The sequence below is a fragment of the Rhipicephalus microplus genome, chromosome 3 (assembly GCF_043290135.1).
Source record: "Rhipicephalus microplus isolate Deutch F79 chromosome 3, USDA_Rmic, whole genome shotgun sequence".
Classification (NCBI taxonomy): domain Eukaryota; kingdom Metazoa; phylum Arthropoda; class Arachnida; order Ixodida; family Ixodidae; genus Rhipicephalus; species Rhipicephalus microplus.
In genome coordinates this window covers 4,041,694-4,064,470 of record NC_134702.1, presented here as the reverse complement: position 1 = coordinate 4,064,470, position 22,777 = coordinate 4,041,694, and the positions used below count along the sequence as shown (strand labels likewise).

Here is a 22,777-nt window from a genome sequence, read left to right as displayed (position 1 = left end):
CTGATAACAGAGCGTGTTGCACTGCAGCTGATTGTTGATGTGACCAGGAACCTTCATGAGCAAAGAAGTAGGTGGAAGGACAAAGAGTCAAAACTATACCGTGTCTTTTTTATGCAACAAAAACCAGTCTAGCAGTGCTGTGCTGAGTGCTAAAGAACAGAAGGAGGGACAGTGCTCTTACGGCAGTCGCTCTCATCAGAGTTGTCTGTGCAATCTCGCCTGCCATTGCAAACCAACGCCTGAGCAATGCACTTGCCACTACTGCACCGAAACTCGTCCGCAGTGCAGTCATCCACAGCTGGCGGCGCTGGAAAAGCGGCATCCACAAAATTCCAGCTATGGCAAAGTCCACCCACACAGTGTGCATTTTAACATGTACAAGAACCATGCATGCACACACGAGCACCTTAAAAAGACATGCAAGAAGCAGGCTTCACCCAGTGGCATGCATGAATAAGGTGCCTTTACAGGGCAGCAACGAGAGGCCCATAAATGAAGCTGACAATATGGGTCGGCAACAATACAGTACAGCAATATAAGGTCAAGTTTTCAATAAACTTGCAAAATAATAGCGATATAGCCATTATAACAATAAGACTAGACGTACCTCCAAGTTGTTTATATCAATATTTAGAGATGTTGAAGTAGACCAGCTGGTTTACTTCAAAAATGACCCACATCTTTCATTACAAAAATAATGCATTCCAGTGAGTGCCCCTTACAAGGTAAACCCATAGCTGCAATAGTTCTGCAATGTTGCCGACTAGAAAGAACTCACCGACCTAAACAACCTTTTCATGCAGTGTGAAAGAAGCGAGATGTGCTGAGACTCGTGCAGAACACAGGTGCATCATACATGCTCATTCAGCCAAAGAAAGACTAAAAGACAGCAGCATATTTATCTTTCCAAGAGTCTGCATACACACGAGGGAGTGTGCCGCTTGACTTGCTCAATGTGCTCTTCCACTTGTCCACGAGAATCAATGTAAGGTCAACATACTGAACCACTGACCACAAGCACCTTAAGGGGCACATTGCAGTCCCACTTTATTACCACACATTGCTTGGTAGGAAAGAAGGAAAGGGGAACCATCGCGACAAAGACTGAGAAGCAAAGGAAACCTATGAACAAATGTGGTGTTGGAAAACATCGAAAGTTTGCAGGGTTGTTATCGAATTTATGGTGGCATGGTATTCATGCTTACGTGGAACACTTGGCTGCTTAATATAATAACAAAAACAGATTTCAATATCAAGACGCTGTGTTTAAAATTAGATCTATGTAGAATGTTGATCAAGCTTGGAACACATGGCTGCCACAACTTAAATGTCCAGCTTGACCACGTCAAAGCAAGAACAATAAAATTTATATATACAGTATCTATATGCATGACTGGCATATCAGGCAGTCACTGAATGACTGGTTACAATTATCTGGTACCTTTTGTACACAAAGCTGTATAGTGGATGGTAAAAATTACTGGAGGAGAAGTGAGGTTAGATAAATTACTGATATGCATCCTGAAAAAAAAAAAAAAAAGGTCGGTGAACAGTATTATAAAATAACAACCAGGAACAGCAAGTTTAAAGCATGCAGCTTAGTGACTTGCCATTAATTTAAACATGCCCACAATAAGCGTTACTGTTAGGTGAAACAGTGAATATTAAAGTTTCAAAGGCACATTTATGAACAGTAGTGGACTGATGCACAAAAACAGGCAATGTTACATCATTACATAAGAACCGTACTGAAAAAACAGGTCTCCTGAAGAAAGTACCATGGAAGCAAAAAAAAATCAGATTATGCTCATGTGTGTGTGTGACACACACACACACACACACACACACACACACACACACACACACACACACACACACACACACACACACACACACACACACACACACACACACACACACACACACACACACACACACACACACACACACACACACACACACACACACACACACACACACACACACACACACACACACACACACACACACACACACACACACACACACGTGTGCTACAAGACACTGTGCAGGAGTTCTATATTCCAAGCCCACTAGAGTCCAGGGGTCTCCAACAACTTGCCTCGGCCAGCGGACTGCAGTCATGCAATTTACTCCAGCAAGAGCCAGGGCAGTGAAGGAGGTAGGAGCGTGGGGGGAGTTTGTAAAATTGGCGAGCAAATGCTGCCATTTAAAAGCAACCTTTCCCATATCTCATATACAGGTCATTTCTGAAGGATATTCAGTCCCAGAATTTCAACATGTCGATATCGATCTCCGAAGTTACTCAAATTTGGATGCAGATTTTGAAGTATAATTTGTTTTATGGTCATGCTTAAAGGCAAAGTAAATAAATAAGATGACCCACAGAGCCAGTTAAATGAACCAGGTCTGTGTAGCTAATGAAAATAATGAATAAGAATTTTTTTTATGCAAGATGAAAATCACGTGTGGGCTGCACCCTATAACTGAGAGCACGCTGCATATTTGAGACCTCTGTAGTAGTCAAAACCAAATCGAAGTAGCATTCAAATGATCGTAACAAATGTGTGTACAGATACCCCATTTGAATAAATTGTTCAAGCTGCATTCATCTGAAATTCCGAGCAACAGTATCAGTTATGAATGAGAACATGCACATCCTGGTCTGCATTGTCAATTTAAGTAGTGAATTAGGGCCAAAGTTATCTTTTGTAGATATTTGAACTGCACATTAAACCTTAAATGTTAGCAATGCACAAATGTGTTGCTAGTTGGGAGAGGTTTGGCACAAAGCCGATGTCAGCCAGCAAAGCAGATTGTTGCCTTGGACAAGTGGCACTCTGAACAACTGCAACAGTGCTCAATATCAGTCGTTAAAATGGGCATTATGTTTAGAACTCCAACAGTGACAGTTTACTAGCTTATTTAAATCTTTCGTGTCTTTTAAATAGATAGCCACAAAAAATGCAAGAGTTCTGGAGCACTGAGCTGAGCTAATGAATCAAATTAAAAGGAAACAAAAAAAAAGGGGAAAGAATGCTAATGGCCTTACACTGGCCTCCAGGTTGATGAGGTGGGCAGCCTTGCTCATCAGTGCGATCAGCACAGTCATAGTGACCATCGCATCTTCTGGCAGAGTCAACACACGTCCTTCCACCATCACACTTGAATTGATCCGGTTGACATTCATCTGAAAAATGATGTGGAACACAGCAGTGTCACAATGCAACAGCAAAGCAAACATATGCAATCTGCACTTTGCAACAGCTGTGCACTGCAACTACGGTGTCAGTCGTTAGAATGCATAACTTAAGTGTTTGGCTAGACAGTTGCGTTAGTAGCACAAGCCAGTCTTTGGCCACCATGCGAGTGATCTGCATATTGTGGCTTTCTTATTGGCTAATAAGCATGCAATGTTCACAAATATCATCATCAAGATACTTCATAGTTGCAACAGCAACAAGTAAAGCTATAAACATGTCACAAACAAAATTTTTTGTGGTAAAGTCCAAAGTATTATATTCCTTGAAAGTTAAGCAAACCTGAAAGGAACTAATTCTCAGAAGAGCAAACAACAAGCTGGTAGAAACTCCGAAGAGCTAAGCCTATTCATCTTCACAGAACTTATTTCTTTATCTTGGGTGCATAGAAAAACCAGTTAGGCACCCTTTGCTAAACATAAGTACGCAGGCCAGTCCAGAAAAATGTTTGCAAGTGCTATTGCAAACATCGGAAGCTTTTTCTCTCTATAATGTAAACATATATAGTTGCATTGAACAATGAAAAGCTGATATCTTCAAGCCTTAACATTGATCTGGCCATTTCAGTGAAGTATTTAAAGTTCCTTTTCACTGTAGAAGTAGTGGTGTAATGAGCAGCTTGCATGTTTTGTACAGCTAAAAAATAATTTACATGGGCATGCTCGATCATTCACTGAATGCGTGAAAAAATATGTACATATATATAAATACCTGAAGTAAACTTCATAAATACATGAAACCAGATCTCTTTTTTTTAATAAGTGTATTGCATTTGTTATGACTTAAAACCTTTGAAAGAGCCCTTCAGCATAATTTTGTGAGTGAATTAAGACAAAAATACAAACTTGCTGCGTATTTCCAACTATACGGAGTAGTATTTACTCGCGTAATCTTCGCACCCCCCACATCGCCCAGCAAAAATAGTTTTTTTTTCGTTAAGTAATTATCGCACCCCCATAGTTGCCACAATTAATAATGTCATCTGCTCGTTTCAGCCATTAATGATGGTAGCGAGCGCTATCTGGCGCCATCTCCTAAGCATCAAGCATACTATTATTGCATGGAGATTTAATCCAACTCAAGCCAAAGCGGCAAGAGCGTGTTGCGGCGTGTTTTGTGTGTTGTGTCGGGAATGTTGTCATGTTATGGGGCGATGCTGAAGCTACATGGCTGCTTTCAAGTTGAAAGAGATTGATCATGCACTAAACAATGCCAACAGGGCTGCCTGTAGACCTTTCGAAGTCGACGAGTTTTGTGTTCGCTACTGGCAACGGCAGCTGAAAGCCACCAAGACGCATTGGGTTTGCCATGTGCCTAAGACTGGGATTGATGGTAAACTATTTCTTCAGAAGGAAACTGCAGATGATTCTGTTAAATAGCCATCAGCCCAATACTGACATCTTACGCTTACCTTTTGAGGGCTCCTGTTGAGTGATGAACGCTACCGCTATGCCCACAACGCCCACAAGCTTTGCGTATGATATTCCAATTCTCGACTATTTGGTTGCACTTTTTGTGTTTCAAATAAATCTTGCCTTGTGTTGAACCTCTGCTTTTATTGTTGAGGTAAATTTTGATTAGTACTTCTCAAAGCTTGCTGCTAGTAGCTGGTGTGAAAATCCCAATTCGCAGCCACATCATTTTATTTTCCTCTCTGTACGTTTTTGTGGAAAGTTTTCTCCGCATAATTCTTGCAACCCCCAACTTTGAAGCGGTGCGAGGATTGTGCGAGTAAATATGGTATTAGCGTCTAGCGTTTCGAAACAGGCTGTGCACAAAAGGTAGTTTGCACAGCTCTGAAGACAGAGCACTCTGTCAAAAGCACAAGCTTGCTCTAAACTTGCACTGCACCTTCAGCCGCTGAATGTCGAGTCTGGGGCACACATGTGATATCAGTGGCTTCCCCTGTCGGAACTTGTTTGGTAAAACCAGAGTCATAAGAAATAGAGCAATAGACCAACTAACTACCATTAAATGCTGCAGATTGGATGCTCAACCAAGTAGTATTGTCTGCTGTAATTTCAGATGCGGAATGGCAGACAGTTCGGTCGATAAATGCAGGAAATGATGTGCAATAGGGTGATGCTTTGAACAACAAAGACAAGCATCGTTGATCCAACAATGCTAGTGAAAGGAAAAGGAAAGCCTTGAATGTAATAACAAAGTGTTGTAATCAAACCATGAACCAAACTGCAGCGAGAGAAGACAAATGAAATTTCTGTCCAATAATTACCAGCTATGCTCTTAAGGCTCTCAATACAGAAATTTTGGGGCACCCTTCTTATTTGCTGCTCCTGTGGTCCCCAGAGCAACAGAATACCACAGAAGCATGCAACAATGATCATAATTACAGCTGCGGCAGAAGTTCTCATTTTGATGGTTCAGCATGCAGCACACAGTATTGCTACACGAGTCTTTACAGGGCTCCCTTGATGTGCTACTGCAGCAAACGATAACTGTTGGGGTTCAAATGAAGTCCCAAATCCATGACATCATTATGAGAGATTTCTTCAGAAATTTCAACTAACTGGGGTTTTTTAAATCTAAGTACATCGAAATCGTGGCCGTGATAACCAGGATTTGATCCTCCGGTCAGCAGACCATGGTAATAGTGCCCCTTCAGTAAATTTGCGTGTGGAGTGCAGAGGTGGCGAGCTTTCATAAAACTGAAAGTGTTTCTAGTAGGCGAGAGCAGGATGTGCAAAGCCCGAATGCTAATAAGATTTAGACTACCTTATATGCTGGCACCAACAGAATTATACACCTGTTTAAAAAAATACTTTACTTGGGGATGATCTTAGCGGAACATCTTTGTATGTTCAAGCCTAACACAAACAGTTTTTTAACATGACCTGCAATGAGCAGATTTGGATATATTGTTTCGGTCAGAAATATATCGAAACTGCGCTGTGCAAAAATGAAATTTAAGTTGAAAAGACCCGAGCCACTTACAGTTACGACAACAAAATATTTACTTCTTGAAACATCTAGCAAATGCTTTCATTTTTATTCATTTAGTTCAATTGCATTACATTGTTTGAAAGTTCTAACTAGGGACAAGGATGTTTATATAGTAACAATCTTTAGTCTTGTACGAATATTTGAATGCTTTAAATATGCAAATGAATAATGTGGTATTTGAATTCACTTCAAATTGAATTCAAAGTTTTAAAATTTAAAAATATTTGAAACAAACGAATAAACGCATATATTAGAATGCACGTCATGTCCTGTAAAAGTGGTTTCACTACAGTGAAGGTATGAATAGTAAGCTGTGAAAGCACTTAGGTGTACATTAATTTGCATCTTACTTTTTGTAGCAGTGGTTTCACTGCAGTAAAATAGGGCTAAGTCATGAAAACACAATTAAAAAAATTCACATAACAGCAAAGCCCCCTTTTTTGTTGAATGAAGGTATTATCACATCAATTCCTTTTAAGTTTAAAATCTTGTTATACCGGCTTATAAGCTTTAAGTATAGCAAACTTAAAACTGAACATATTTTGCATGCTGTCACTTGCATTTTACCAGAAGTCGAATCATGCTACAATTCAAAGTTGTTTCCACTTCTTTTGATGCAAAAAAATGGCGTTTGCTTAAGCCTCATTGCAATTTTTAAAAATAACATGCAAGTTAGTGAGGTTATAATAAATATGGCCATTTTTCTTTGCAATATGCAACACACAGGGTGCTTCAAGAAATGTATTCATTATTAAAAAATTACAGAAAAGAGGTATGTACATGCTACCTGTGGCATACCGTTTAGTGTGGCTGAAGGCATCTTCAGATGCCAACAAACATTTATTACGGCAGTAATAATAAAAGTTAACGCAATTAACTTTTTGACAAGTGAAAATAAGCCGTTGAGTGAAATGGGCAAATTAAAGTCACTGGTGAGGACAGTTGGTAGCCACTTTGAAATTTCTGAATGGCAACCTATGGTGATCACCGCAAGGCAGTGAAATCTGGCTACTTTGGCAAAGAAAACCGAATCAGATGCACCAAAAAGTGCACCAACTGTTCAATTAGAAAATGTTCTCAATGAGGACATTGTTTACGTTGCCGTTAAAAATGGCCAATCTACACACTTAGTTTTGTGGCAGCGCTTTTCTGTCACACAGCCGCTTATTGATGTTTGCTTATCTTCCTCCCCTGATGTGAGGGAAATTATTGAAGAGGTTTTAGAAATGAATGATAGACGTGCTGTTTGGTGCGTTGGTTTTAGTTTCACCTGCTCAATTAGCCAGATTTCATCGCCCCATGGTGATTACCAGTGGCCACAATTCAGAAGTTTCAAGGTGGCTAGGGACTAGTCTCACCAAAGAGTGCCGATTCGCCCATTTTACTCAACCACTTATTTTCACTGGTTGAAAAATTAATTGTGTTAATTTCTATAATTACTGCTACAATAAATATTTGTATGCATCTGAGGTTGCCTTCTGTCACAGTTAAGAAAATGCTGCAGGTAACATGCAGATCCCTCCTTTCTGTAAATTTTCAATAATGGACACATTTCTTAAAACACCTTGTGTACAATACTAAAATTTGATCCGAAAATATTCGACTAAAACCATTATATGCTTCGAATTCTCTTAAACCTAAAATTCTCTATTCGCTCCAGCCTAATATTCTTAGATCACCAGAACATCTATGCTAAATATACATACACACTGCAAAATCCAGGCCAATTCGTTGATGTGCAAGCAGTTTATGGGATGTTATCAGTAACATGCCATGACCGAACCAGCTTTGCAGAATATTTCGGCAGGGGAAGAACTTTTGGTGCGGTGTCATGCTTTTCTCTCGCAGCAGCCAAAGCAAAGCACACAGCAGAGCACTGATGGCAACATACCACAACGCTCATCGGAGCCGTCGTTACAATCTACCTCTTCATCACACGCGTACGATAGAGGGATGCAAGTGCCATCACCACAACGAAACATTGTTGAATTGCACAGGCTCCCAGAGGCACTCAGCACTTTGTCTACAAAGAAAGCATGCCATGTTCACGAACTTCAATGTGCCCACTCAACCGCTCTGCAGTGTAATGAAGGAAGTAAAAAAACAAATGCCATAACCAGCAGACTTCATGCATTAAATAAGTAGTAAATGGCAGTGATCCAGTCAATGGTACAAAGAGAGCCTTAAACAGCAGCACAAACATGCAAAATTTCAGCTTCAAAGATGAGAAGGTTGTCTTGGCTGTGATGAACCACTAATCCTGACGTGCATAACATAGGCAAGCAAACCTAATGGTGATACTTAAGCGGCTATCAATAATGTAATCAAGTGAGAAAATTGTGACACTGCACTGCATGAGAATTTCTTATACGATGCATGCTTAATTAAAATGACTGATATTGAGCTCACAAAGCTAGGTGGCAGATACACGCACTGTCGTATGTGAATGACAAGGCAGGAAGTCTCCCATTACCTGCACCTGGGCAGTCCCTTTCGTCAGATTCATCAGAACAGTCAGGACGGCCATCACACTTCCTGTCCTTATCAACACACCTACGACCATCACAGACAAACTGGTGAGGGCCACAGTGAGATCCTCCTGAAAAAGTTCACAAACAGTCGAGGTAAACAACAATGCATAATCTGAATACTGCAATAACCCCTTTACACACCATCTGCAAATGTGCCATATTTACACAACTTGATTTCAAGGCATTCTACTTCAAAGAATAAAATAATGCAACAGGTTTTGTGCAAGTTTTGGTAATTAAGCATGAAATTGAGCATTTATTTATTCTGTAGCAAGTCATGTACTATTTTTGCATAGTATTAAATCTCAGGAACATGGTACATGTTGGTTTTTGATTGTATTGAGAGAAGTAAAATGTGTGATTACATTTATTAAAGAGACTCCTTCTACATGACATTCATTTATTTTCTTAATCAGTTTTGAGTGGCTCAGGGGTGAAAGTTAACATTGTTTCTGAATTATGGCGCATGAAGCAGTCTTTCTAATATAGTGGTGTTACTGCCAAAATCTTTGGCTGCAGTTGTGCGCAATCAGGCGAGATCCTACGTGCAATGCCTCTCACTCTTCATTGGCCACTAGTTGAAATAACCGGCAAAAAAGAGTTCTGTGCACATATGTAGATGTACCAGAAGAGGGTAAATTCATTCAAGGTTTGATAAAACGCTGTCCCAAAAAGGGCATACACTATTTTGGCTGTAAGCACTGAGCTCGGAGAAGACAGTTTTATGTCGAAAGCAGCTGGACATCTGCGAAGTGTTAGCTGAAAAGCTAGTGACACCTGTTGATGAATCTAAGAAAGATGAAAGCATCTGGCTTGTGAGGCTGGAAAAAGATCATTATAACATCTAGCATTCGGAGCGAGAAAGAAGTGCTCGCACAAGAGCAGTTATGAAATCCATTTAAATCATTATTAAATTTGTTGTTATCATTGACCATGCCATGTGCACCAACCACTGAAAGTAGGTAACCATTTCCCATATAGCCCAGTGTTCCACAAAACATTGTCTGGAGAGGGCATAGGTCGGCAAAAGACAAGAGCAACTCTCTCATACTCAAGAAATATACAAGGATGTAGATGCGGTCACTAACCAAGCCAAGATGAACAAAGCCAGACGTTTCAGGCCCCATACAGGTTCCTTGTTAAAACTTGGACCGCACCTACATCCTCATCATGATACCTGACCAGACAAACTTTCGTCAAACTCTTGAAGATATACATGTTGTACTTTGGACTCACTTGAACTGTCTCACTAAAAGTTTTCTGGGCCATACTCCCTCGAATTCGCACTCGCAAAAAATTTTCTGCATAAACTCGCCAAAATATTACTCAACCAGACTCACTCAGACTCTAGGCCCGATCCAAGTGAGTCGTGGAAGAAGGGCATACATTTTCTTAGAGGCAAACAAACTAATTCTATAGTTTTACAAATAAAACTACTTTCGTTATTTGTGGAATGTCACTACAATCAAGCGAATCACCAACATGTTGCTTGGTGCAGCATAAAATAAATGAACACTGCAGCGTGAAATATTCCAAATTATTTAGACAAGTGAAAACAGTCTAGAATACAAAAGCGAATTATGGGCCTACAGTAACAAGATCACAATTAAAATTAACTGCCTAATCCTGCACTTTTAGCCGATTGGCGCAGCACCAGCTTGGAGCCATCCGCACGAGCTTGCCTCTCTGGCTAATGTGTTGCCGATAACTTCAGGGTATGCTGCTTCCGTATTCACCTTGAATTACAGTCAAAGCCTTTTCTAAGGGACAAATGGGTATAAGAGATACCAATGTGCCTATAGTAAAACACGGGTTGATAAGAAAAAAAGCTTACGTGGTGCCCTGCTTATAGGAAAAATCTCATAAGAGACAAGAGTTGCTGCCCAGACATGCCTCTTATAAAGGTATCTAACTGTACAATGAGATGTGCGAAATGCAATACATAATAAGACAGTCAAGCAATCACTTTGGCTGGTTTTCTCATATCTCGAGTAAAAAAACTAGCATGAAAAAAAGCATGCATAGTAACCATGAAGAATACCATGTCAAAATAGAGTGCCGGCAATAAAACTGCCATTCACTGTTCATCAGCTTGTTGCAGCATCTGAGGTCTATAAGATATATGCCTGCTGTCTGAAACCAGCAGGGAGCATCCTCTAACAGATTCAGGAAGCACTGAATGACCTGGTCTGGTCAATATAATTTTTTTAGTTTTGCAAGCCTATGTGCTAGACATCCTTCCACTCATCTGTCCTTACAGGGCCCCATAGGATGATGAAATAATTTCATGGCATTCAACATGAATAGGTGAGGTAACACCCAAAAGTCGTGCTGTGAATGCAATTGTATGAACTACTAAAACTATAGTAATACTTTGGTAGATTACCTCACTGACTACATAATAAACATTGAAATAGAAACAAAAGATGTGGCAAGTTTGATATATTCACAGTGAAATCAATGGGCAGCTTGCTGTGCTGCTCAAACAGCTGTCCTTTTCTGGATAAATGCAATCGCTCACAAAGTAAATAATAAAAGTAAATAATAGACTAACTATTCAGTAGTGGGTATCATTTAGTAATATCAGGGTCCTTCTGGTAATATCTACAGATGCCATACTCAAGTTCTCTCTCACCATAATAACGACAAAATATTTTCAGTGCACCATACTTTATACATAAGTGGCATTGTCTGCCATAACTACATGACCTATAAAAGAAGCCTTGTTCTTTCACAGCTGTTGTTGGTTAACAAAAGAGATTTCATGGGTTTTGCATGCCAAAATACAATTATGAGACATGCTGCAATAGAGGGCTGGAAAAATTTCAATTATCAAGTAAGTTTCCCTTAATGCGCACAGATATTGCACAATATTGGACCCACCACCTTCGAGCCAGCAGACAAGCGAATTAATCAACAAGATGCTTAATCATTCCTAATTCAATTATTACTTTTAATGAAGCTTCCTTCAATACAGCTTTTGGTGGGAATATTTCAACACTATGTTGTAGTGAACGAAGTCGAATGCATTTGATAACAAAATTTGGAAAGAGCATGCATTATTCACAAGCTACCAGAAAAATATTTTTTCATTTGATTTAAATTCAATGTGGCTTTGCAAGCTGCTAGTATTTATTTAATATTCCTAAAAATTTTAACTTATGTCGATGCAACCATAAAAATGAAAATTACTACAGTGACTGTACTGCATGCAAATAAATGAATAATAAAATAAATAATGCTTATAATGGCTGGCTGAGGAGAGGACAAAAAAACACTAGTGCCCCTCAAAAACAAGAAGGCCATTTTGGCCCAATCAGCTTTCTCAAAGATTTCTCAGTTTCATTTAAATGAAACAGATAGAAGTAACCAGGAGGCGACTACATTTGGTTAGAGTCAGCATACTGCAAGTTTGTAAAAATGGTGCAGAAAATTAGTTCTATTGCATGGTTGGCCAGTGCAGGCTTCCCAGCACGGCTCATTGCAGCAGTCGATACCCAAGGAAGCCAACGAAAAAATGTTGCTGCATAGCACAATCTTTAACTGTATTGAGCTTCTACATGTTTTCTTCAATCATTTTCATTTCCTATCAGTTTTAGAGTTCTCACACTTTAAAAAATTTTCTAGCTTTTACTGTCTCTTGGCTTCACAGGGACAAATCAGAGGTGCAAAGGATAAAGACAGGCTGTGTTAAATAACAGCTACATAGAGCAACTGTTGAAAAGTAGTTGAATTTTTTTCACATTGAAGCAAAATGACAAACACATGTGTAACTGAGCTGCCCATCTCACTGAAGGACTATGCATAGTCAAAGGAATGCAATGTTGCACATGTCGTACCATCCTGTTTTGCACAGTCTTGTTCATCACTGCCATCAGCACAATCACGATGGCCATTACACTTTCCAGACAAAGGAACACAGCGCCTGCTATCACAAACAAAGTGACCCGGAGCACAGAGGGAAGGAACTGCACAAAAAGAAAAAAGTAAAAGGGGGGGGGGGGGGGGGCAGTTTGCAACATGCAACAGCTAAGCAAAAGTCATTGCAACAATTGATATAACCAACAAAGGTTGAAAAAAGAAATAAAGAAACGGAAAGAAGTGCTGAGAGCTGATTTTGCTATGATTTGCGATATGAATAGAAGTAATTAGAACTAATTAGAACTGAAAATTCTCACAACAAAAATATCAATGTTTTTTTGCTAGAGGGGACAATTTGTAAGCAGATAAGCATGCTGAAGAAATAAACCAGGAGCATCTGCAACAAGGCTTATTTTTGTCCCATCTATCAATACTCACTAATACTTCAATAAAACAAGAGTAGCATGGCTGCATTTGCACAAATCTCTATCCATCACTTAATACTGATCCTGATGAGTGCAATGATAATTGATGAGGTTCCTTGTCCCAAAAAACCAATATGTTTATGAAAGACATCGTAGTGAAGGCATCCCTGAGGTTCTTTAAGGGAACAGAGTAAACACTATACCCACCATGTATTTTAGGTCAACTTTATGTACCTTTTTTTTCCATGAAAGTTACAGCAACTATTTTACAATCATTCTGATCATAAGCTATTCCTCTTTTAGGGGCAAAGCTCCTTAGGGTGTGGTTCTGTCCTTTCTCCCTTGGTGTATGTAGCCACCTTGCAAACATCGCACTACAACCCATCACTGTCAGCCGTGCTGTTGAATAAGATTCAATAATGAAATTATTTGTGACTGCACAGGCAGCCATGCACGTATTAAAAATTTGAGCCAGTCGCATTACTACATGTGTCCAAAGAATTCCGGCATGCCTGTGCTCAGATATTCTGCTGGAAAGTTTAGTTGTGGCTTGCATTAATAAGCGTGCAGGACGGTGAGCACTAACATTCTGCTAGTACTCCCTGAGGTGCAGCATATAATCTGACCATAGGTCGAAGCTATAGACAAACATCATAATGGTTACCTTTTTACTACCGGCTGGTGATAGCAAGCACTGACTGCTCGTCCCCCCAGGAAGTAATATTTTACTAATCCTCACTGTCTTGCATGCGTAATCATGAAAAGCACAATTAAACTTCCGAGTGGAATATCTCTGAGCATAGACATGCTCGAAGAATTTCGCCAATTGAGGCTGTGTAGAAACACGACGGCCACAAACTTTTCTATGCTAAACATACCCACTTATTGTAAGCACCAAAATTTCATTATTCTTAGTTAATTGGGCAGCTGACAGCATTATTGTCTTACTTTGTGTCCCCCTGGACACATTACTTATCTGGAAAGGCAGTTTTCTGTTCTTAGGGCTGAATTTCAATGCAAGCACAAAGCCCGCCTCTGAATGTGTCAATGCTGCTTCCTAAGGATTTATGTCATGTTTAATTTTTGTGTCAATTAAAATTAAACTTTTTACGTTGCAGATCAATAATTTGATCTGCGATTTGATCAAAATATTGATCTGTCACAGATGAATAATTTCATTTTCACTGTAATATTGACTGAATATTTTGTTTTAATATGTTTTTGTAACCTTAGTTCATCGTCTTCTCGAATTTAATACCATAAGTGCAATGAAGTGATTTTCTACCATCATACTTGATCATACCTAACTTTGCCAATACCTAACCATGTGTGATATGTTACAGTGATATTTAACCATGTTTAACATTGTTGATGATAACTGACAGAAATCATTCTGGAATGTTGTAACTTTTTTTACTTCACTGTGTCTTCTGTGAGAGCATTTTGGCATGGAATTAGAATTCTGCATGTTCCCGAAACCACAATTTGATTGTTTACACAGATTTGTGATCAAACCAGTTAATTTTGACTACTCATGGTTCTTACCTGTTTTTAAGCATTATGGATTAGAAAAAAGTCTGTTGGATACCTTCATATATTTGCTACTGGGCCAATAATGTGTTTGCCAAGCTAGCTTGCGAATTTTCATTGCACCTATAGACGTCTTCTGTTGAAAACAGTTTGTGCCTTTGGTATGTGTGCAAGTTCTTGGACTAAGTATCATGCGAGTACGCAATAATCATAATTACTATAAAGCGTTCAAGTTTTGGGACAAAGTGTGTAGTCATTGTTATGTATAATAGAGGTTACAAGTATACAACAACATTTGTTGAAATTTTGCATTTACTTTTCGATGTGTAGTATGATGCATTCCAGGTGACACCAGAAATGAAAATGAGACGACGTTCAAAAGCCTGTCTTGTCTCCAAGACAAACAGATTATTGTAATGATAGATGGCAGTCACTAATTCATTCTTTCAACAAATAGGGCACCAATTTCGCTGGTTAGAAAAGTGCCAGCGATCAATTTGATGCCATATTATGCTGCTATCTCTACTTGTCCCTCAACAGTGAACAGCTAAATGCACCGATAGCAAAATGCTGACATGATGCAACAAATTAATCACAAGAAATGCTCAACAAGCAGGTTTGCATAAAAAATAATTGTCTAAAAAAGGTGTTAAAAATCTATCAAAAGTCTTAAGAATTTTGGCAAGAAGTTTACTAGGATTCTAATAATATATTTATAGTAAACATTTACAAAAGCTCTTTAAAAATTCTAGGAAGACATTTTTTTTATTCTTGCTAGCAGATTTTTAGTCTTATAATAACGTGGCATTAGCACAGTTACAGGAGGTTTTCAAGCTGCTTAGGTTTAAATAACGGACTTCTTGTATACATTTGGACTATCCTTTTTTGATATTTACTAACAGTTTTTGAGATTTTCTTGTGTTTCGTGGGATGTAGCCGTTATTCCGTCATATATATTTTTTTCTTGCAGCCTGCCTGCACGATTGCTAATGCAACACAGAACAAAGAAAAAACTATATACAACAAGAATATACTAGTGACCTTTCCAGAAGCTGCAGCAGAACGGGTAGCACTGCGAGTACAAATACCCTTACAAGCAGAAATTGGGAGTTTTACTACGAAGCTCGCTCTGTACGAGACATTTTCGCTGAACTATTGTCTAATGAAGGCTTTTCATGTTGAGCACCAGTTCGCTTTAATTGAATGACCATTTGCACTCTGCAAGTTAACGAGTTGGGAAGCAGTCCATTTCAACTGGCAAACCATTAGGACACCAGCTAGCTTCAATTGGATGACTACATCTATTCAAATTAGTTAACCAATTGAACCCCATCTAGTTTTAACTGGGTTACCACTTATGATTAACTAGATTACCAGTTGCACACCAGTTCACTTGAACTGGTTAGCCATTCGTGCACCAGTTATGCTTCAATTAGATGACCAATTGAATCCCAGTCTACATCAACCGGTCAACCAATTAAGCCACCAGTTCTGTCTAAATGGGTATAACGAATTGCATATGAACTGGTTTATCAATTGGATATAATTGGTACATTTCCAACTGGTGGCGAAGTTCTAATCGATTGAAAACCAATTGGTGCCAATTGGTAATTTTCCAGTTGGACCACTTGAACTGTTTTGACTGGAATTTCTAGATTATCCAAGCAAAGAAGTTTGTTTTCGTTCATTCTTATGCCTGTTCATTTTACGCGTGTTTACGCATGCACCAATGTTCTCAAGCTGTATCACTAGAGTAGGCCATGCTGACGCCACTTGACACGAGTTCTTGCCCTAAAGTTTAGTAAAGTTCATCCAACACCCCATTATCAAAGTACAGTAGACTTCAAGCGTTTTGTGTGAAAACCCAGCGCAAAAAAACTGCAGTGCATAGCAAACGCCCCTTGCTTTATATGCCCTCCCGAGCACAAAAAGCCCACAGGTCTGGCACAGCAGAAGCACGGTGCGGCATTCCACCGCAAAAGGCCCACGTGGGAGCCTGTACTTTGGCCACTCCTCCTATTCTAGGTCACTCTACCTGCTGCTTAACATTGGCTCTGCTGATGAAGCACTTGTTAGACCAAACATCATTCCCACTAAACTTGTCAAAAAGTTTGTGCCCTTCATTTCGGCACGTTTTTAGCTGCCCAGGTCTGCACTCAGATGAAGTGAACCTAAGGGGGGTGAAGTAGGCAACTGCATGGGTTTTGAAATATGCAATTTTTAAACAAAAAATCTCGCTAGAACAAACAAATGACCGATTCTGGCTGCAGATTTCAAATCGTGCAAAAAAGTATTTTTTTCCAATTTTTTGCTCACCCTGTCCCCTTAATGTGCCTTTAAATTTAAGAACAAGGCCTTCAAACATTTTTGTCTCCATTGAAAACACAGCTACGGCAGCCAGGATTCAACACTACGACCTGCGGGTCAGCAGTCGAGCACCATAATCCTGGCAAATCGGTCCTACTGAGTGTATTATCACTTTATTACAAACCAGCTTATTGCCTCTACTTTGCAAAAGTACTGTGATAATGCCCAAAAAATAAATACTATATGAAACGCTAAATTACTTAATTTCTCTTGACAGCAAGCCTCTATTCCTGTCAATCTCGATCAGCAAATTAAATGTAAAATCATGCACAATGCAAATCAGAACTATATAAATTTATGCAAAAAAATCTTGTTTACTCGCAGCTAAACTGGCTCAATAAAAGGATAACCTGTGCAAGAGGTTCGGTGATTAAATTATGATATTATATGTGGAGTTTAATGTCTCAAAACCACCATATGATTATGAGAGACGCCATAGTGGAGGGCTCCTGAAATTTTGACCACCTGGGGGACATTAAATTAGAAGCACTGAAAACCGACCTAAATCCAAGGTTTATGTGATGACCTTTTTTTGTTATGCTTAACTTAGTAACGAACATAATTTTTTTTCAACAACTGGCCAACAACTAGCCCAGCGTTCAGTCCTACTTAACTTAGTATGTGAAGAGTAGAAAACAGATGAAAGGATAAGCAGTATAGGCACAGTGAGTACTTAAAATAATTTCAACCTTCTTTTGGCGGGCAGTCATGTTCATCAGTTTCATCTGCACAATCACGTTTGCCATCACATTTTCCAGATGAGTCCACACATCTACGACCATCACAAACGAACTCATTGGGACGACACTGAAATCCAGGGGTTTGGGTAGGAGCTGCATAACATTACAAAACAGAAAACAAGTACATCAACAAAGGTACTAGGGAAACAAACAAGACAGCATGCAGACAGGGAACTTGCATAATAAGCTGTGCAATAGAAGTGGCACTCTTCACGTAAAAAAAAAGTTATTCTTCACGAAAACTTGACAATGCAGAAGCCCTATTATCAGCAAAACAATTATGCAGAATGTAGTGCAGCACTTGAGATTAGGATGCACAGACTAATGTAACATGGTAGGCAGAATTACAGTTGTTACAAAGTAGGATCCCTTCACTGAAGTATGACACCTTCACTGAAGAATCACTGCATTTAAGGAATTAAAAATCCAGTTTTCATTAATGCTTGGCATGGCCATACGTGCACCACAAGTTCCCTTAAAGTTTTTGAACAGTTAGCAACTGCATGGAATGACCAACCTATATATAGGCGTAAAATAGCTCACAAGACAGAAAAACACAAAAGGACGTCCCTAAACGAATCCCATAATGAAAATAAATGACTGATGGGTCATAGAGGCATAGTTACTGATTACATGCTTAACAAACAGAAGAAAGGACAGAGTAATGGAGTGACACAATTAATGAAATAAGTTTTCAAACAAAGATTACAGAAAAGAGAATATATTAGGGGTACACATAAGGTCATAATAGCAAAGAAGACACATAGTTCTCTGTAAAAAACACAAATGCCTAAAAAGTGGCTAGTCGTGAGTGAATTATATACTGAAGTTCAATATTTCAGGCTCTATGACAGTGTCTGATGGTGAAGTTTCGGAATATGTTATTGTAAAAGGCAAGAATGAATATGCAAAATGAAAATAGTGGCTGCCGATACGTTTGTCTTCGTAAAATGGTCAAAATGAGGCAAGATCACGGTTGGGGACAAAAAAGCATCGCAATGAATGGTGATAAAGCTGGCGAAAAAGTGAGAGGCTGCAAGTTTTACGGTGATGGGCAAAGTTGTCCAACAGCTTTATTTGTCAACAAGCTGATGCTGGTATAACGTGAATAAAAACTTGGAAAACACTCAAGGTTCACCTTCAGCCGAGTGCGGTAGCGTAATCGGGCCCTATTCACACTGCCTACAAAACCTGGCTAGCACTTCTTGCTGAACACGTCAACCATGTTGCAAGAAAAGATATGTTGGCACGTACAAAATTGCCTTTTTCAAATTGTCCTGAATGCCTTTTGCACGTACAGTGCTCATACACAGTTCAGATCTCGCTTTTTTTTTTATTTGATGCATATATATTGTTTACATTTCACAGCCACAGCAGTAAACTATGTAAACATGTCCATAAGGAGAACAGGCAAATCTTTCATTACTCAGATATTCATAAAAACGTAGTATTGCAACAGAAAGCATAACATATTACGGCTACATTCTTGGAAGCATATGTGGCAAAAAAAATTGTACTAATATTACTGAGCTTGAAACACCTTACACAAGCACCTTTATTTAATATGTAGACTAAATTTGGTATAGAAAGAAGAACTGGTACTTTTGAAAATAATTCTCACTAAAATTACCCTGAGGACATTCTGGGAAGCTCAAGGCACCCACGTGACCAATAATTTCTCTCTATATAATATTTTGGCAATTCTGTGTTTTTATCTACACTAAATTAGCACACGTTTTTTTTTAACACAATGCAAATGGTCGCCAAAATGGCTAGGACGTTTGATGTGGAATGACCCTAATGTGACATCAATGTGAAGAACAATAAACACTTCCCGCATTGATGTGGCATAACAGATGCCAAATAAGCGCAAGCATCTCAACCTTGAAAATTGTAACACTATATGAAACGATAGACTTTTTCAAAAATGGCTCCCTGGTTGCTCCTTTCTGGGCTGCCCGAATTGGCGAGATCCCCCAAAATTGCACTACGGAAGCTGGGACTTGAGTCTTTGCACTCCCATTCGCGAAAAGGTGTATACACACCAGCAGAGGGGGTGCACAAGGGGCCACCTCAAGTCACGATGCAATGCTTATTTGCACTCCCCAAGAAAAAATTCTGCCGATGATGATGTGTATACACAAATGTGTATGTTATTGCTTACACCCTGTGGCCTTGATGGTGCTGAACAGTTGTTCTGAAATTCTTTGCTGAATGTGGATGCGTGCTTGTCTAAAGTTCAAAAGTAGGCACTCAAACTAAAGAAAGATATATAATAAAGCTTTAGTGAAAAGAAAAGCTGATGTAGTTCACTTCTTGAGAGCAATTGCAACTTTCAATGCAAAACTGCTGATAAAATTTTCATAAAGCCATAAGTAGTTAAAAGCTTGCATGCTGCAAGATCCAAGTAAAATACCTAATGACAGTCAAACCTCAACATAACGAACATAGATATAACAAAATATCTGATAACGAAGTAAATTAGGAATACTGTTGCAATCAATAGTGTTAGGAATATACCTTTATAACGAGTTCGCAGATATAACAAACTTATTTATGTGTAAGATGCAACTTTGTTATTAAGAAGTTTGAATGTACTACTACATACTTAAAGCAAATAATACATACGTACTCCGAAATCTATTTAAAAAGAAGTGTCCAGAAGAGCTCTGGAAAGCCTGACATTTGTCTATCATTCATGATTTTAGAAGCAACATCAATAATGAGGAAGTCTCTAACTTATGTCAGCACGAAACTAACTATGGAAGTGTTGAAGAGAGTGTTGATACTTCGGACCCAAATGAAGTGCAAAATGAAATATTAAAAATCAACAGTAGACAAAGGACCTTTATGAGGGCAGCCATGTTCATCAGTTCCATCGCCACAGTCACGGTGACCGTCACATTTTCTTGATGTGTCAATACATCGGTGACGATCACAAATGAACTGATCGAGTCCACATAGAATCTCTTCAGAATGATGAGGAAAAGCTGTGGTGAAGCGTCGCCGGAGAAGAAAACGAAGTATGAACAAAAATCCAGAGAAATTAATACACACTATAAGACTGACTTAATCACCATCCATGTTGCAGAACTCTCATGATAAGAAATATTTTCCAATGGTACAAACAATCAAAAGCCCTGAAGAAGTTAAAGTGTGAGACAATTAGGAGTTGCACACAAGCTCAATGTTTGGAGGCACTTAAGTGAGCTGCATTTGTGACAGTCAATTTCGGTTTGAAGTCCTAAGATTAGAATAGGATTTACATGAGTAATTTTAATTTACAAAGTGGTCAGCATTTGGACACACAAGCATTTACATAAACCTTTCCCTCTTATTAGGCAAATATACAGTGTTCATACAACAGTGCAACACGGAACAAGTGTGACGCTGAGGTAACAACCTTCAATCGATGGGCAATCATGTTCATCAGCTCCATCAAGGCAGTCTGGACGACTATCACACTTTCTAGATAGATCAACACACCGGCGGTGATCGCAGACAAACCGATGTGGTCCACATAGAAAATCATCTCCATGAAGTGGATGCACTGCATGAAAGGTGCATGGATATAAAGTGACTGAAGTGGGCACAAAGTTTGTAATGTCTGGTGACAGACATGCCAGCTGTGCCAGAGAACCTTCCAGAATGATCACTTGCAGCCAAGGTTCCTTGTCTTGCAAAGCAGCTGTACAGTGCCGCCTTCCATGCCAATAGATAAAAGCCCAAATGGAACCCACAAGGCCAGCCCGACAAAACAGCACGGATATTCAAATGGAACAGCCTCACCAAGCACACTTGACTCCATCAGTGTGTAATCTTCAAGCTAAAGCAAGGTGTAAGCCAGAAATGTGCATAAAAAACTGAAAGTTCCCACAAACTGCCAAGTAGCCACCATAGCTTGAATGACCGCAGAGCATGTGCCAAGCAGAAGCTTTTGGAAAACACTGGACAGAGACCACTGAAGCTGTTTGGATGACTTACAATTGGACAAGTTGCAAGGCAGAAACACCAAAAGACACTTGTACCAGTAATAGAAATGGCAGCCACAAAGCACTGCTTTGATACGGGCTCAGATCAACCAAGCCCCAAGCAAGTGTGCGAAGGTGCTGTTGCAACATCAACAGGCATGTTCTACACTGTTGTTTTACTTTGAACCAGAATTTTACAAAAAGCAGAAAAGGTAGCAAAAAGCAGAAAATGTATTTCACAGTGTCTTAATAAAGCAAAATGATGGGATAGGCACGTCTGCATATTAAACACACGCACACACACATGCACGTACACAGACAGTGCAACAAAACACAACACAACAAAAACGCCCTAACTTCTGAAGTGTAAAGCTCAAGAGTAACTGCTGAAGTGCTACTTTTGCATACTAAGCCCTCGAATCCAAGCATGGGCTAGTGTGAAGGCAGCAATGAACATTTTTTCATACTGTGGTCCAGAAATTTGTAGGCAGATGTGTATTTGTAGATTACTATCACAATATTCAACAATGGGCATTAAAAAGATACAGAAGTCAATCCAGAAATTAGTAGCCATTTGTGATGAAATAATATAATGTTCTACAAACTGTGCACAACTACCAATGCATTGTCAAGAAATTATTCATTAGCAATCTTTTTACCTTCAGTTGATGGGCAGTCACGTTCATCAGCTTCATCGGCACAATCAGGGCGACCATCGCACCTCTTTGATACATCCACACACCGCCGACCATCACAAATAAACTCATTGCGTTCACAATGAACACCTTCACCATGAGGAGGAGAAACTGAAAAGTGCCAGAATTAATCGTAGGCAACTGTCCAAGACCCACACATTCAAAAACTGGAGGACAAAGCAACTAATGAATGTTACAACAACAGAAATGATCCAGTAGCAAGTGCCAATGATAATTGATATGTGGGGTTTAACGTCCCAAAATCGCCCTACGATTATGAGAGAAGCCGTAGTGGAGGGCTCTGGAAATTTCGACCACCTGGGGTTCTTAAACGTGCACCCAAATCTGAGCACACGGGCCTACAGCACTTTCGCCTCCATTAAAAATGCAGCCGCCGCAGCCGGGATTTGATCCCGCAACCTGCGGGTCAGCAGCC

At 39.4% G+C, this 22,777-nt stretch overlaps 1 protein-coding gene across 33 annotated transcripts in view; it reads right to left on the bottom strand.

The window, feature by feature from the left end:
* The window catches only part of trol (terribly reduced optic lobes), a 531,158-nt gene that overhangs the window by 295,707 nt on the left and 212,674 nt on the right, over positions 1-22,777 (bottom strand). For 12 of the 33 annotated variants that reach the window (XM_075888764.1, XM_075888744.1, XM_075888745.1 and 9 more), the window contains 9 exons: positions 22,306-22,452; positions 21,079-21,225; positions 20,522-20,665; positions 17,625-17,768; positions 12,592-12,720; positions 8,695-8,820; positions 8,113-8,244; positions 3,053-3,190; positions 182-307 (listed from right to left, as the gene is read on the bottom strand). In XM_075888764.1, coding sequence (XP_075744879.1) covers positions 182-307; positions 3,053-3,190; positions 8,113-8,244; positions 8,695-8,820; positions 12,592-12,720; positions 17,625-17,768; positions 20,522-20,665; positions 21,079-21,225; positions 22,306-22,452 — 1,233 coding nt within the window. The remainder of the gene's footprint in view (positions 1-181; positions 308-3,052; positions 3,191-8,112; positions 8,245-8,694; positions 8,821-12,591; positions 12,721-17,624; positions 17,769-20,521; positions 20,666-21,078; positions 21,226-22,305; positions 22,453-22,777) is intronic. The other 21 variants (XM_075888749.1, XM_075888756.1, XM_075888757.1 and 18 more) reach the window with 16 other exon arrangements.